Below are 16,187 nucleotides of genomic sequence, written 5' to 3'. Positions count from 1 at the left end.
AGTGACAGGAGACAAAGGGAAATGATCAACAGATGCTTTAGCAAATGGAAAGTGGTTCCCAGTAGCCTTCCACAGGGCCCAGTATTGGGTTCCTGGTTATTTGCTGTATATATTAATGTTTTGGTCCTAAATGTAAGAAGGCATGATTGAGAAAATTGTCCGTATAGTTGATAGTGAAGAAGATAGCTGTGGACTCCAGAATGATATCAATGGTTTGGCGGAAAAGTGGCAAATGGAATTCAATCCAGAGAAGTGTGAGGTCATGCATTTTGGGAGGGCAAACAAAGCAAGGGAATACTCAATAAATGGGAGGTTATCGAGAGGGGCCAAGGAAGAGAGAGGCCTTGGAATGCATGTCCACAAGTCCCTGAAGGTGGCAGGACAGGTAGGTAAGGTGGTAAAAAAGGCATATGGAATGCTTTGCTTCATTGCACAGGATATAGAATACAAAAACAGGGATATAATGATGGAACTGTATAAAATACTGGCTAGGCCAGGGCTGAAATTTTGCATATAGTTCTGGTAACCACATTACAGGAAGGACATAATTGCTCTGGAGAGAGTTCAGAAGAGATTTACAAGAACGTTGCCAAGACTGGAAAATTGCAGCTATGAGGAAAGATTGGGTAGGCTAGGGTTGTTTTCCTTAGAACAGAGGGGGCCAAGGGATGACTTGATTGAGGTATACAAAACTACGAGGGGCCCAGATAGAGTAGCCAGAGAAGACTTGTTTCCCCTAGTACTGAGGTCAATTGCCAGGGGGCACAGATTTACAGTGATTGGTAGAAGGATTAGTGGGGATATTAAGAAAAACATTTTCACTCTGAGGGTGGTAGATGGCTGGAATTTTCTGCTTTGATTGGTGGTTGAGGTAGAATCCCTCAACTCATTTAAAAGGTACCTGGATTTACACGTGAAGTGCTGTAACCTGCAAGGCCACTGACTGGTGGGATTAGAACAGGTGGCTAGTTTCTTCAGCTGGCGCACACACAACAGGCCGAATGACCTCTTTCGGTGCTGTAGCTTTTCTATGGTGCATATACAGGTACAGAGAACTTCTCTTCAAACTTCAGATGTCTTCAGTCTGTCTGTCTGCAGCCGCGATGGCCAGGAAAATAAATCACATCAGCATGTAAACCAACCACGAGCGGGTAGGAACGGGCTAGAAAGCTGTTGACTATATTCTCTCAGAAAGGTTTAGGGTAGACAGCCAGATGTACTTCAGATTTGTTTCAGGAGTGAAGCCTAGAGCCTCGGGCAACTCAGAGGTCAGAAATCATTGAATCTGACATTTCTTTGCAATGCTAAATGAGATATTCCAGGAATTGCACAAAGAAATGCTTAATTTATTCAAGGGGTGAGAACTCCATGCGATTTACATGTTGCTTTGCTGGAGTAGATGATTGTGAAAGCAGCCCTAACTCAATTAAAATCGTTATTAATTTATCAATTCCATGGGTTGAATTTTCACAGCTCTGTGGAGGCAGATCTCGAGGTGGGGATAGGAAAAAACACCGATTTCAGGACTCCTTTGTCAGAGACAAGGTTAATGAGGTACCGGCCAAGTGTCTGGCAGGAGCATGTGGACAATTTGCCCAATTAAATGGCCCATATCAGGGTAGGATGAGGATTCTGCTGGCTGGGAGGTGATCTTCCAGTGGCAGGTCAGAGGACATTGAGACATCCTCTCAATTAATGCTGCATGGACCCCAGTGGGCTGTGACAGTCACAGCTGCAGCCAGTGTGGAGGGGCTCCTCTTCCACACTGATGGCCTGAAAGTTGTGACCATGCAGGATTTTTACTTTCTGTTCGTTGCTGCAGAGAGCACCCCTATTTTGAGACACCCTTGTAGTCTCCTGCCTGCCTCAGCAGTGCCCACCTCTCCTCGAGAGGCCACCAGCCGGATATTGCTGTGAGCCCTCCTACTGGGCTTGCCACTTTCTTGGACTAACCAGAATTTAGTACAATATTGGGATTGTGACCCAACCAGGAAAACTTAGTCCCATGTGTCTGACCAAAATCCTAAAAGATAAATTCTTCGTAGGGGTCATTTATCCTTTTTCCTTCCACTTTGCTGCTGAGCATCAACATAAAAATAACAGCTGCGGCAAGAAAAATTGTGACTGGCATATTAATCTGACAATGTTCAAAATCACAACACCACTTCAACGGTTCTCGGTGCACAGAATCCAGGTTCTGCCCTGTGCCATGAGCAATGGCTTACTGTGAATGCAGAATTGGATTCTCCATTGATCTCACGTCAGATTAACAAAAAAAAATCAATCACATTTGGTCTTGCCAAACCTTTGATTATATCAGCCGCAAAGAGCACAAATCAGCAATCTACTACTAATACTGATGGTGTCTCAGAGGCTCAGTGTTAATTAAGCACTCTAGTCAGCTGCTTTAAGTCAGTCCACCTCATTCTGTTTCAGTGGGAGCTGTTGACTTAAAACGGCTGAGTGCAGATTAGAATGGAGCCCCTGGAGTGTAAGGTGTCCTATACCATACATTGTACATGTGAAAATAACAGCCAGCCAGCAGAGAGAAATAATAGGAGTCATCCAATACAAATAGCATGATCTTAGATAGCTAGGTAAAAAAAAAATTTGGACAAACATTACCTGCCACCTGCAGAAGTGAAGAAAAGAAGATTAGAATGTTGATAACCGAGGGTTTTCCCCTAAGATCAGATCTTGTATTTGAAATGGAATACAAAAACAAAATCATGGATAATGTTTTCAAATAGGGATCAAAAGGTTTTAATTTTCTTTTTAAATTGTGGAATAATTTTAACCAATGTCGCCTTAGGGTAATGGATGGATGGCTAGGATCAGTCGCCTTGTTTAGATTCCATCCTATTTACATGGATGTGAAATGGGCAGCTGATCCAATGCTACCAAATAAATTAGCTTAAAATTACCCCCATCGATTAGGGTATTTGTCATTTTGGGTGGCCAACTGATAGATTGTCATTTGTATATTAAATGGAGCCTACATCCTGAAACAAGTAGGCTGTTTGGCCAATCAGCTGACAAAGATGGCTGTCGCTACAATATCAATGGGGCAGGAAACCTACTGACTGTATTTCGAGGCTGTTTATTTAGATGGTAGGCCAGTGACTTGAGGAGGGGTCATAAAATCCAGCCCACAGTTTGAAGATGCCCCTCACCTTTCCCATGACCTCCTGCCCCGCCACCCCCCCCCCACCCCCCCCTCTGCCAGCCTCTCAGTGTCAAATTGGCACACAGTCATCCCAGGCTCACTCAGCACTTGTTAAAAGAAGTGTTTTCTGAAGTTAAAGAGCACTTTTGGCTCACTGTCTGCCCTGTGCTGTTTGGCAGAATAGATCCTGTGGGGCCAAGGCTATCCCGTCAGTCATCTTTCCAGAGTCACCACTGCTGCTTCTTTTTTATTCATTCAGAGGATGTGGGCTTTGCTAGCTGGGCCGGCATTTATTGCCCATCCCAAGTTGCCCTTACGAAGGTGGTGGTGAGCTGCCTTCTTGAACCTCTGCTGTCCATGTGGTGTAGGTACACCCACAGAGCTGTTAGGGAGTTCCAGGATTCTGACCCAGTGATAGTGAAGGAACGGTGGTATATTTCCAAGTCAGGATGGTGAGTTGCCTAGAGGGGAACTTCTAGGTGGTGGTGTTCCCTTAGACGAGGGGGTGCTTGTAACTCCAAATGTGACCTGTGCAGCCCTGTTTGGGGTGCAGCCCACAGTTTGGGAACCAGTACTTTAGGCCCTGAATGGCTAAGGCAAAGATATCACTGGTGGGGCAAAGGATATGAGGGATGCACAAAAGACCAGAATTGTAGTAATGCAGAGTTCTCCATGGGCTTTAGGAAGTTACAGTAATAGGGATGGTGACACCATAGAAGAATTTCAACACAAGAAAGAGAATTTCAAAATTTACGGTATTGATGGGCAGGGAACCAATGCAGGTAAATGAGCATGGGGTGATGAACCAGTAGTTAAAATAGATGAAAACAACAAAGCTTGTTGCCTGAAGGTATTCCAGCTGAGGTCTTCAAAACTGGTGGACTTCTGCTCACAACATGATGCCATGTTTTATCCTACGTACATACCTCCCCATCCCTCTACTGGCTTCAGGAATCTGATGATTGTAACTATCTTCAAGAACAGAGACAAATCATGCAGTGGAAACTATTGAGTTATTTCCCTCTTGTCCAGAGTAGGAAAAATCCTAACATGTGTTCTCCTGAATCGGCTACTTCCTGTGGCTGAGGAAATTGTCCCAGAGGCACTCTGGGACTTTAGACCTTACAGAGGAGCCTCTGACATAGATTTGTCTGGCAACAAAGGCCAAGAAAAATGTCAAGACCACCACCAGGAAATCTTCATCGCATCTACTGACCTGGCCAAAGCATTTAATTTAGGCTCTGTGGATTGTGCTCCAAAGATTTTTCTGCCCAAGAAACATCTTCACAATCCTGCAATTGCTTCATGATGATATGACTGCAACTGCATCGGGTGAAAGATCAGAAACAGGTGCCTTCAAAATCCAGGTCGGAATCAAGCAAAGTGGTGTTATAGCCCCATCTATTACTATCAACTTGACAGTGGTTATTCATTTCATCAAAGATCATCTGCTCTCTGGTGTGAGTATTAAATACTGCCTGGGTGGAAACCTCAGCCGGCTCCGTGCCAAAACTGAAGTGACCACCATAAATATATACAGGCTACAGTTTGTCCACTCTGCACCAGATTTGCAAGCCAATCTTCAATTTTGCATACAAGAAACTCGGCATATCCTTGAATGTTGTGAAAACAAAACTCATATCAACTCATACCTGGTCAGCCTAGTATTCCACTCCCATATACATTGAAGGAGAGCATATTGAGCACTTCCCACAACTTGGCAGCCATCTCTCTCAAAAAGCCACCATTGATGTAGAGGTCCAACACTGGATTCAGCTGCTCCAGCTTCTACAAACTATGGCAGCAACTGTTTGACAACAAAGATCTCTGCAAGTCAACACTCCACAAGTCAACAAAGGTGCTGGTGTAGAGAGCAGTGGTCATCACCATACATCTATACGGCAGTGAAACCTGAACTATGGCAATGCCTCCGCCACATCCTCCAGATTCAATGAGAGGTCTGTCAAACAAATGCTAATGTCCTCTTAAAGCCAGGTCCACAAGCATTCAGGCAAAACTACTTCAAAGGACTGAACGCCATGTCTGGATGGCGAAACCTTTTCCCCTGCCAGATCCTCTTTTTTTCAACTCTCAACGGCCAATGTTCCAGAGGAGAACAAAGAAAATGCTTCAAAGACACTCTGAAGCTCTCCGTGAAATACAGCAGCATTGACCTTAATGACCAGGTGGGGCATGCAACCAAAGTTCAGAACGGCGAAAACTTGTCCATCAACCTGCATCACACTTTGAGTCACAGCTTCTTAATGATGAGGTTGAGTGGCAGCAGAGAAGGAAAGGAAAGGAAGCAAATCCTGCACTCTGGATCCCACCACTTTGTGAATCAGCCTGCCCCATGTGCCCAAAGATCTGTGGGTTGAGAATCAGTCTGTTCAATCACAAGTTGACCCATGGCAGAAACTCACATCCCTGAGTAGAAGTCATCCTCGAATCAGGGGACAGCTGACAACACCAATATTTTTACTCTATCAATGCCCTGTAACTACCCAAAAACACAAACACATTAATCTGGCTTATTGAACTGCGGTTCTTAGAATAGTTTTATCAATTGGGGTGGTTAGTCAGGTTAAGATGCTCTATTAAAAATGTGTTGGATATAAGATGGAACATGGAGTGTAGCAATAATTCTGGTAAATCTTGGATTACCAGCGCTAACATGCCACAATCAGTCGTAAATACATAATACCATTAGCAAGTTGAAGACAAACCGGCAAATGCTACTATGGCAGCAGGGTGAAAGTACATTAGAGTAAATGCCATCATTACAAATCAGCAGATCTGCAACTGCACAGCAATCAAATGTTGCAAAGACAGCCGCAAATAGATTAACCTGTAGTTGCACATGAATTGAGCAACTGGTTGGAGATAATGTGAAAGGATCGTCCAAATAAACTTCTTGCTGCTAAATTACTTCTGTTGAAACCACAGCTATGAAGGCTTTTCAGAAATCTGCTAATGTAAATTTCTTTCTAATTTTAGACTGACTGTGTTTATCTAATCTTTAAAAGAGCTTATTCAAATAAATATTCCTCACATGAATTAGTCTAAGAGAATTAATCCAAGGCAAAAGGCTATTTATAGTACAACTTAAAAATTGGCACTGCTTATTTTGACTGAGTATGCAAGCTGAAGTATTGTGAGAGCTGATTATCATTTTCTCAGATAAAAAATTCAAATAAATGTAGTGATTATACTCAAGGGCAAATAATGCACTTAATCTCAATTTACACTGACATCTCATCATGATAATCTTAACTTTTTTTCTAGTATCAATGTATTATTTATGTGGTTTTTAAAAAAAACCTTATTGGGGCCTAAATTTGATTGTGCCTGATAACAGGAGCAAAATGGTCATCACTCTTACCTTGTATGCCAGGAGAGGTCCAAGGACTGTCCAAGAATAAATCCAGTGAGCTGTCAAGTGTCAATCAGCCTCCCTCATGCAGCTTGCCAATCCAGGTCTTAACATTTCAGCAGGTTCAGGCACCAAGCTAGCCCACGGGCACATCAGAAGGGGAAGGGGAGGAAGCAATCAGCAGAGGGGCAGACATTGGCCCACAGTAGTAATGTAAGGGCAGAAGCTGCCCTACTGCTCCCCCTGACTCTACATTAAGACAAGATTAAAGGAAAATGCTCGCATGTTGTTTTCTTTCAGTAGCCTCAAGAACTGCTATAGAGCATTGGAAGACAACAAAGCAAAGCAAGTAGCCTTGGGACCAAGGACACAGGGAGGAAAACTGATGAGGTTTTCGCTGCAATCAAGGGGCTCGGAGACTAGCGTCAGCCAGGGGATCCCAAAAAACTGTCTAGTGGAGGCTGACAAGCATGAAGCAGAGGCAAAAAGAAATTCTACAAGATGGGGTGGACAACTTAATGAAATGAAATATTTGAAATGAACTCACTTGACTTGGAATACAACAGCGTCTCTAACACCATTTACGAACTTACAGAACTACACATCACTATCTTCTCTTCGATAGCAGTCACCCCTATCCTCAACAAGGCCTGTGTCCCATGACTTAATTCAAAGGTCCTCCACTGTCTTTTTCCGCCTAGTTTTAAATAATCTTTTTCAGCCATGCCCCCTGCCTACCTGTTCCACTCTTTCGCCTTAGGATGGCTGCAGATTTCCTACTACACTGTCAGAAGTTAATCTTTTAGAAAATTCTGGGATTTTCTTCCAAAATCACATTGTCTGGCCACTTCCCTCCCTGCCTTACAAATTCTCCCAAGACACATCTCTTCACCTGTGCTTTTGGTTCTCTACCTCCCTCCTAAATTCATCCATTGCCTGCTTGGTGTCCACCATTCCGCCTGTACTATTTTTATATGTGGATGCTATATGCTTTGTATATCATCATATCTGATCAGTATCAAACAAAGCAACATGATCAGAGATTTTCATGAAGAATAACAAATGGAAAAATAATCGGTCAGACACGGACTTTGATTTCTTCGATAACTCATCTAAGAACACCATTTGGTGATAGAAACGTAAAAAGAAACAGACTTCTTCTGTGCTGCAAATTTTCTATGCGGTCCATCTTGTCCATACCAGCCAAAAGCAAGCTAACCAGCCCAATCCCACTTTCCAGCTCTTGGTCCATAGCCCTGTAAGTTACGGTACTTCAAGTGCATATGCAAGTATTTTTTAATTAGTAACAGACTGAAATTTCATAAAAGCAATAAACACAAGAAAGTTTACCTGGTTATGTATAAGAGGTGAAAATAAATAACTATTTGCCCATGTCATAACAATATCAAAACAGGGGGTAGACTTTCACTGACAGTGGATCGTATGCCCTTTCTAGATTCTGTCTAATTTTAATTCCTTTCACATATAATACTCATTAAACAACAACCAGAAAAAGGTTTGGAGTTTCCCAGCATGCCCCTTTGTCCATGTAACTGCAGATGCTGCAAGGTCACTGTGGTTTTATCTGAAACTGTCAAGCACACCTGTCAAGTGTGCAGACATTCCACTTACAATCATTACAGACGAGGAGCAGAAAGATACTTCAGTGTGCTGGGATGACAGCATCTTTAAAGCAATTGTTAAATTTATAATCATCCTGTGTGATTAAAATGAATACGCGAAGGTCAAGCCAAAGGACTCCCAAAAGCCTGAGGAGATTGAACTTCCACGCTGATTTTCCATGATTCTGCAGTCATTTTAGAAGCATGACATGGCAGTCAAAGCATCTCTTATTGTAGACAGCTTACTCACATATCGGGAGGAATCTTCTGCCTCTAGGTTATGAACGTGAATCAGGGCCAATTAAGGATCCCAATCCCACTCTGCAGGACAGGTCACCCATTTGGGAGATCTTCCCGGAGGCCATCATTTAAGAATCCACTTCTGGGAGGGTCCTGAGGCTGCAGGGTCCCACCGATTTCGGAGGGTGGGAGTGGGGAGGGTACAGACGTGAGAGATCCTTCGTCTTAAGAAGTACCTCTGAAGAAAGAGGTACTAAATTCAATTAAATGAACTGTGGCCACAGATGCAAGGCCACCCCTGTGGAGGGCAATCTCCTCCACAGGATGGTTAGCAGCAGCAGCTGTAGCTTGCTGATGGCCATGGCTCATTTTTGGAGGGGGGATGGGGGTGGCATTAAAGCAGGGGGCTACAGAGGACCCTGGCAGCTGCAAGCAAACCACATCCAGGCACCTGCTGGGCTTGGACCACAGTTGGGACTCACCTCCTGCTGGGGAGATCCCGCAGCATGCTCAATCAGCCCACAAATGGGCAAATTGGTTACCCGCTGCCGCTACCTTGTGGATTGCTGGAGGCGAAAACACAAGGGGCATGGATCCAACCTGCATTTCTCAGAAGTTCCTTCTAGTCTGGCCTTGTAGCCTGCCCTCACGGGACCAAGAAGATTCCGCCTATGCATAGCCCGCCATATGGGTATGAGCATCAAAAGCAGTGCCCAGGTTATATGTATGTAACAGTCGATTAGCAGTTTCCACATGCAAATAAGAGGCCTAATTTTTGTTTAATGCCTCCTTTACCATCTTGCTTTGCCTGAGAATAGCCAGCACAACATGCAGCCTAACCAACAATACTTAAACAGACTGCTGCAGGTCACCGTCAAGAGGGAAAGTTTTGTTTAAAGTACGTACCTGAATATGGAGCCTCCGAGCTCCAAATCAAAACTACAGCTGGCTGCTGACTACCACTCACCCCTCTTGTCTATCACCAACCATCTTCCCCTTCGACTTAGCTTCCCTCTCCTGATCCTTCCACTCACCTGGTTGTCCAGCATACCCCATAACTCCTGTGTCCCACCCACTGCCTCCCACTCTCCAAGATCTATCTGACCCACCAGCAATGCAACCACCCCATACTCAAATATTCTTTGCAGAATAGCTGCCTGGAGAGACTGGTCACTGGTCTTGCCCAAAGCAAGGTAGGTAAACTAACCTCGAAAGTTCATTTGTGAAGTGCAGCTCGCCAGGTGCACATCACTTATGCAGTTGTGAAATATGCCGGTGTGATGCCCAGATGATCCAGCCTGGCAGGATGATCCCGGAGAGCAGGGCTTATAATGAGATGCTAAGGCATTGAAATTAGGTTCCCGACGTGCGGTGGTGGGAAATGCTGCCCGCCATTGACAGGTGGAGCGGACGAGGGCAAACTGATTTCATGAAACCGATTCTTGGTCTTCTCGCCATATTGCGCCTACCACCTCCCCCTCCCAGCCCTCCGCAATGCCCAAGGCCAACGGGGCCGGAAGATTCCAGCCTATTAGCTTTAAAACCAGTTGTAATACTGAGTTTTCTAAAACTCTTTGGTTAAGAATGGGGACAAGAACAATTGGTTGGGTATTTCTAGTCTGGATAACACTCTGTTTTAAATGTGCAGTGAAGAGGGAATAGGAGTGCAGAACTGTATTGTTAAATCATCAGGCCTATAAGGTGATGGAGAGATTTTCTCAGCATCCAGATAGATCATTTTATCCCTGCACAAGGGGTAGGTGCAGGCTCGCCATGAACATGATCATCTGCCTCAGTGCATTTCAGTAAAAGCGTGTCCAAACAACCAGCATGGGGGGCACAATTGCTGCAAATCAGAGAGTCAAGTGTGGATGGCAGCAGCTTCAATATGAAGCTTGAAGAGGCTGGTGCTGTTATCAGCACACAAACAAAAATGCCATCTTGAAAATACGATAAATATGCACATATTCTGATAACCCAGTTACGTTAGGTTTCTATAGCTCATCAATTATTGATAAACATTTTCTTTCTCTTAGGCGGTCCCTTGGGATTGAGGACGATGCTTCCATGCTGGTTTGGCGGCTTCTGAGATGGCTGATAAGTCCAATGCGTGATCTGCAGACTCTGCCACATGCAGGACAGGTGGTGCTTGAAATATTTGGTAGATGAGTTGTTTGGAGGCTTGTGCACTCTCTCCAACGTCTCGACTTTGCCTCTGCATGTTCCCGATGAACTCTCTCGATGTGTTCGGTGCCTTCCCAAGTGAACCTTCTCCATTTTCACTGGCCATAAGCCAGGATCTCCCAAGAGTCAGTGGGGATGTTTGATCTCTTCAGGGGTGCTTTGGGGACATCCCTAAAGCAGTTCTGCTGGTCGTGTCCTGTCGCGACAGAGTTCCAAGCAGAGCAGCTGCTTCATGATCCTGATGCCAACCATACGAATGGCATGGCTTACCCAAGGGAGCTGGTTTAGATTGATTTGCTCTTTGATGCTGAGCATATTGGCTTGGGACAGGACGCTGTTGTTGGACTACCTTTCTTGCCACTGGATTTGGAGGATCTTGTGAAGGCATCGCTGGCGGTATTTCTCCGGTGCTTTGTAGGTTATCCAAGGCCAGAGTTTTTAGGTCGGCGGGCCGGCATGTGTCCAACCCAACTGAACGCGAAATCGCGCAAGGAGACGTTGGGCGAGCGTCCTGACGTCATCCAGTGCTCGTGTGATATTTCGGTCAGCGGACACATGCAAAAGTTGGAAGCGGCCTGCCAACAATTAAGAGGCCAAATAGTGTAATTAAAGTTGCAATTGTCTCCAATTTTTCATGGTCTGTCCAACCTATTGGCGGACGGGTGAATCGGCCAGGTGGACTTCGCATTTTTCATGAAACCTCATCCAAAGATAAAAATCCAGGGAGAGCATTTTTATCATGTATATGTTCAGGTGACTGATATGTGATGCTTAGACATATTTTTCCTGATTTTAAAAGCTTTATTTAATTGTTTTCAAGTCCTCAGCTCCCTGAGGCAGCTCTCTTCCTTCACGGAGCTTTCATTCAGCGCTTGCCCGCACCCACGTCAGTGCCCGCCCTCCTCCCACCCCCACCCCAGCAGCGCTGAGCTTTTCAGTGCGTGCTTCATGCTGGCTGGTCATTAATTGGTCAACCGGCATCAAATTGCGGTCGGAGGCTGATCACGGTCGGCAGTCCATTCCCCGGCCAATCCCGCACCTGCCAGTCATGCTCGCCTGCCAACCTAAAAATTCTGTCCCAAGTTTTCAAAGCATATAGGAGCACAGGAATTACTGTTGCCTGGTAAACCATGACCTTTGTCTCAGGTTTTGAGACCCTGGTGCTCAAATACTCTTTTCCTCAGTTGGCCAAAGGCTGAGCTGGCACGTTGTAGGTGTCAAGAGGAGGCTCCCAAGATAAGGGAAAAGATCCAAATGTTCCAGGATCTCGCTGTTGACCTTAGTCGCCGGGGGAGGGTGTTTTGCTGTGGGAGCTGGTTGGAAAAGGGTCTTAGTTTTCCGGGTGTTTAGTGAAAGGCCCATTTTCTCATATACTTCGGAGTTGTCGACAATGACCTAGAGCTCAGTTTCTGAGTGAACGCACAAATGTCTACTGAGCTGAGCCAGACAATGAGCTTACACATTGGACTGGATTTTACCACCCCTCTGCAGGGCATGCTTTCGGTTGGGGGAAGGGGGTGGGCACAAAGAATTTGTCAACTGGCTACCCCACCACCTTCCTGCCACCCCAAGCTGACCCTAATATTATGCTAAGTGGGCGGGTGTTGAAATTGGCAGGCCATCTGCCATATTTAAATGAATAATTAAGGTCAATCAGGCTCGTCAGCGCCACGATATGGTTGGCGTGGGCTGGCCATTTTTTGTGGTCTAGATGAAAAGTGGTTAGGAGAGGGGAGGGGACACCTCATTTGGAGCATGCCCTGTGTGCGCATCAGGGGTGTCCCTCCCCGCAAAATGTCACCCTCCTCCCTTCCTTCCTTGCCCCCTGCCCTCCAAAACCAGGCCTCTCAAACTCCTCCCCGGGCTCCCAGATCCCTCCCCACCCTAAAAGCTCAGGCTTGTCTTTCTGCAGTAGCCACTGCGTTCCTTTGTGTTCCTTCCTGCAGTCCCGGCAGCACCCGCTACTGAGCTTTGGCACTGCCGAGACGGCTGGCCAATTAGATTGGCCGGGAGCTCTCGAGGAGGCTGAAGTCCAATTCTCAGTGTGTTATGGCTGCAGTGGGGTGGGGGTGGGGCTAGTGGCGGTCCGCCCCGGAAAATCCAGCTCATCGTCTTACCTCTGGAACATAGACACAACAGTTAAGGTGAAAGTTTATTTTCTCTAGTGGGCAATTTTTCTAGCAAAATTTGTTCACAATTGAGCCAAAGTAAACAATATATAAAGAGGTCATCGTTATGGCTGGTATGAGAAGTGAAAACATTCAACAGAGGAAAAGCCAGCCCATGTAGCACTGCTACACAGACTACGTTGACTACCTGGGAACAAACAGCGTCTCAGGCTGTGTGGGTTTCCCCATCGATATCATTAAATAATAATGCACGGGTAGCAAAAATAACAAACCATGATTCTACCCGCTGCCAGGAAATCGTGTCAAGCACCAATGTGTGATTAAACTTTTCCCCTATCTGTTTCAACAGGACATAATTCCATTCTGAAACTGAGTTGTTGTGGGAGCCGTAGAGGAACTCATTTGTACCTAACAAGGAAATGTTCCATCTTCCAGTGCTGAAATCCTTTCACACAGCAGCCCTAGCCTAGCTGTTCCAATACAGCTACCACACTGGCATTTACCAAACACAGAAAATTGCCCAGGTATGTTCTGTCCACTAAAAGCAGGACTAATCCAATCTGGCCAATTATAGTGCTCTCAGTCTACTCTCGATCATCAGCAAATTGAAAGAAAGGATTATCAACAGTGCTATCAAGCAGCACTTACCAATCATCTGTTCACCAATGTTCTGGTTTGAATTCTATCAGGACAACCTGGCTCCAGACCTCATACAGCCTTGGTACAAATATGCACTAAAAGAGGTGAATTCCTAGTAAGATGGGAGTGATAGTCATTGACATCAAGGTAGCATTTGACTGAGTACGCCATCAAGAAGTCCTATTAAAACTGGAGATTGGGGGAAAATCTCTAGCGTTTGGAGTCGTAGCCATCACAAAGGAAGATGGTTATGGTGGTTGGAGGCCCAGGACATTGCTTCAGGAGTTCCTCAGAGCAACACACTAGGCCCTACCATCTTCAGCAGCATCATCAATAACCTTTCCTCCATCATAAGATCGAAACTGGGATGCTCAGTGTGTTCAGTTCTATTCACAACTCCTCAGATTTTGAAGTATGCAGTGTGTGCATGCAGCAAGACCTGGACAACATTCAGGGTGGGTAGATGAGTAGAAAATAACATTCATGCAACAAAAGTGCTAGGTAATGACCATCTACCGCAAGAGAGAATCTTAACACTTCCCTCTAACATTCAATGGCATTAGCATCATTGAACCCCAACCCCGCCTGCCTGCTGTTACCATCCTGGGGTTTATCACTGACCAGAAACTTAACTGAACTAGCTACATTAACGCTATGGCTACAAAAGTTAAGTAGGAGGCTGGATATTCTGCAATTATTGGCTCACCTCCTGGCTTCCCAAAGTCTTTTCACCATCTACAAGGCACAAGTCAGGACGTGGTGGAATATTCTGCACTTGTTTGGAGGGTGCAGCTCCAATAAGAATTTCAACAACATCCAGGACATAAGCAGGAATCTTGAATGGTATCTCATCCACCACCTTAAACAATCACTTCACTGTGGCTGTAGTGTGTATTATCTACAAGGTGCACTGCAGCAACTCACCCAGGCTTCATTGATAGAACTTCAAAAATCCATGACTTTGACCAGCTTGAAGATCAAGGGCAGCAGATGAATGGGAACGCAATCACATCCAAATTTCCCTCCAAGTCACACACCATCCTGACTTTGATATATATATTGCTATTCCTTTATTGCAGTTGGGTGAAAATCCTGGACTGCACCAGTACAAGGCAGCAGCCCATCCACCACCGCCTTCTAAAAGGCAACTAAGAATGTGTGATAAATGCTGAATTTGTCCCATGTCCTACGAATGAATAAAAAACATTCTGATCTGAATTATATATTCTTGAATCAAAAATAAATTCTAAAAAACTGCTGGCCAATTTGGGCCCACTCTTGGATATGCAACATTTAATTATGTAAAGCATTACAAGCAATATATCATTGACTGGCATTTAGACTGCTACTTCAGTGCAGTACTGAGGGAGTGCTCCAGTACAACCTTTCATATGAGATTTTAAAGTGAGATCCCATTTACCTGTTTGCTGAATTTAGAAGATCCCACAACTGCTTTCAATGAAAGGTAGGGAGTTTTCCCAATGTCCTGGACAACATTTCTCTCTCAAATACCACTAAAAACATGTGAATTGGTCATTCATTTAATTTTCTGTTTGTAAGACCTTGTTATATGAAAATTGCCTGCCATGTCTGCCTACATAACCACAGTGACTGCACTCGAGTGGTTTACTCTGTAAGGGACATCAAAACTGTTGTTGATAATAGAGTCATTTCACAAAGGGAGATTAAAAGAGAAAATATTATAAAATTGCAAAATTTAATGCTTCATCATTTTTCCAAATGGCCTTTTCTGAAGAAATAAAAACTAAGGTACTCTAAATAAATGTTATCATTAAGGCTGTAATAGTTTGCAATTCAACAAAACTCTTAATCAGTTGCCTAGGCAATCCTAATGACAAGCAGCAAAATGTCACAAAATATAAGACAATTTTTGGTATTAGTAATGAAGTTATTTTTGTACCAGCTTTCACCAAGTTCTGGTAATAATTCAATCTGTTGCCATGAGATGTGCTTTATGACTGTCTTCAATGGGTGAATTGTAAGAGCCTTATTTATCTTTATCAAATTACCTCTACAGCCAGGAAGTTGTACCTATGGGGGTGAAGTTAGGGGTGTTACCAATATAGACGTTGCCACATGGACTAAATACCTGGTTTTCTAATTCCAAAGGATAACTACACTGATAATAGGAAGACTAGCGTGTGCACTGGCCAATGTGATGTCTATTTCATATCAGCAGGGTTTGGCATTACAAGGAAAGTAGAACATTGGACTCAATAGATGGCTATCTTCTATTAATATAAAATATACTCCATTGGGCATCAGAAAGAGATGTCATTCCAGGAAATGTGTTTTAATCACCAGAGAACAATTGCAGCATACTCTTACAAAAAATAGACATAGAAAACCAAACTGGCATATTTGTGCATTGCAGCTAAGATAAATACGTTGGCTCTTTCATTGATCAGTTCTATTCATACATTATGCCTGTATTCTTATGGTGAAATTGTTTCCAAACAGAGCTTTTGCTTGCTAGCTATTAGCAATTCCTTTTTTAAATTGATTGATTTGTCACTGAAAATGTTAGTGCTCAACCTCCCATTCCTCACATCAACAATGATAGCAATTCAAGTGGAATCTGTTCAAATCTTTTGCATAGACAATCAACTGCTGCCTTTCCAGAAACCCCAAATGTTTCCACACACAACACATACCTGTCCAGCTGTAACCTCTGCTCCATTGGGCAGGCTTCCGTTCTGCACTGTTGTGGGAGGGTCCTTTGGAGGTGTCACTTCAACTTCTACGTTGGCTGTATTTGGCAGCTCTACTTTATCTGTATGAAAGAAGGAACGCATAACAAATTAGAGAATGGT

General features: G+C 44.3%; 1 protein-coding gene across 1 annotated transcript in view; it reads right to left on the bottom strand.

Moving 5' to 3' along the window:
* The window catches only part of slc24a2 (solute carrier family 24 member 2), a 308,399-nt gene that overhangs the window by 44,251 nt on the left and 247,961 nt on the right, over nt 1-16,187 (bottom strand). The window contains exons 8-9 of the mRNA XM_041185294.1: nt 16,064-16,147; nt 5,104-5,126 (exon numbers count right to left, since the gene is read on the bottom strand). Of these exons, the coding sequence (XP_041041228.1) occupies nt 5,104-5,126; nt 16,064-16,147 (107 nt within the window). The remainder of the gene's footprint in view (nt 1-5,103; nt 5,127-16,063; nt 16,148-16,187) is intronic.

The sequence above is a fragment of the Carcharodon carcharias genome, chromosome 4, assembly GCF_017639515.1.
Source record: "Carcharodon carcharias isolate sCarCar2 chromosome 4, sCarCar2.pri, whole genome shotgun sequence".
Taxonomy (NCBI): domain Eukaryota; kingdom Metazoa; phylum Chordata; class Chondrichthyes; order Lamniformes; family Lamnidae; genus Carcharodon; species Carcharodon carcharias.
The sequence above is the reverse complement of the archived record's forward strand: the minus strand, read 5'-3'. Positions and strand labels throughout refer to the sequence as shown.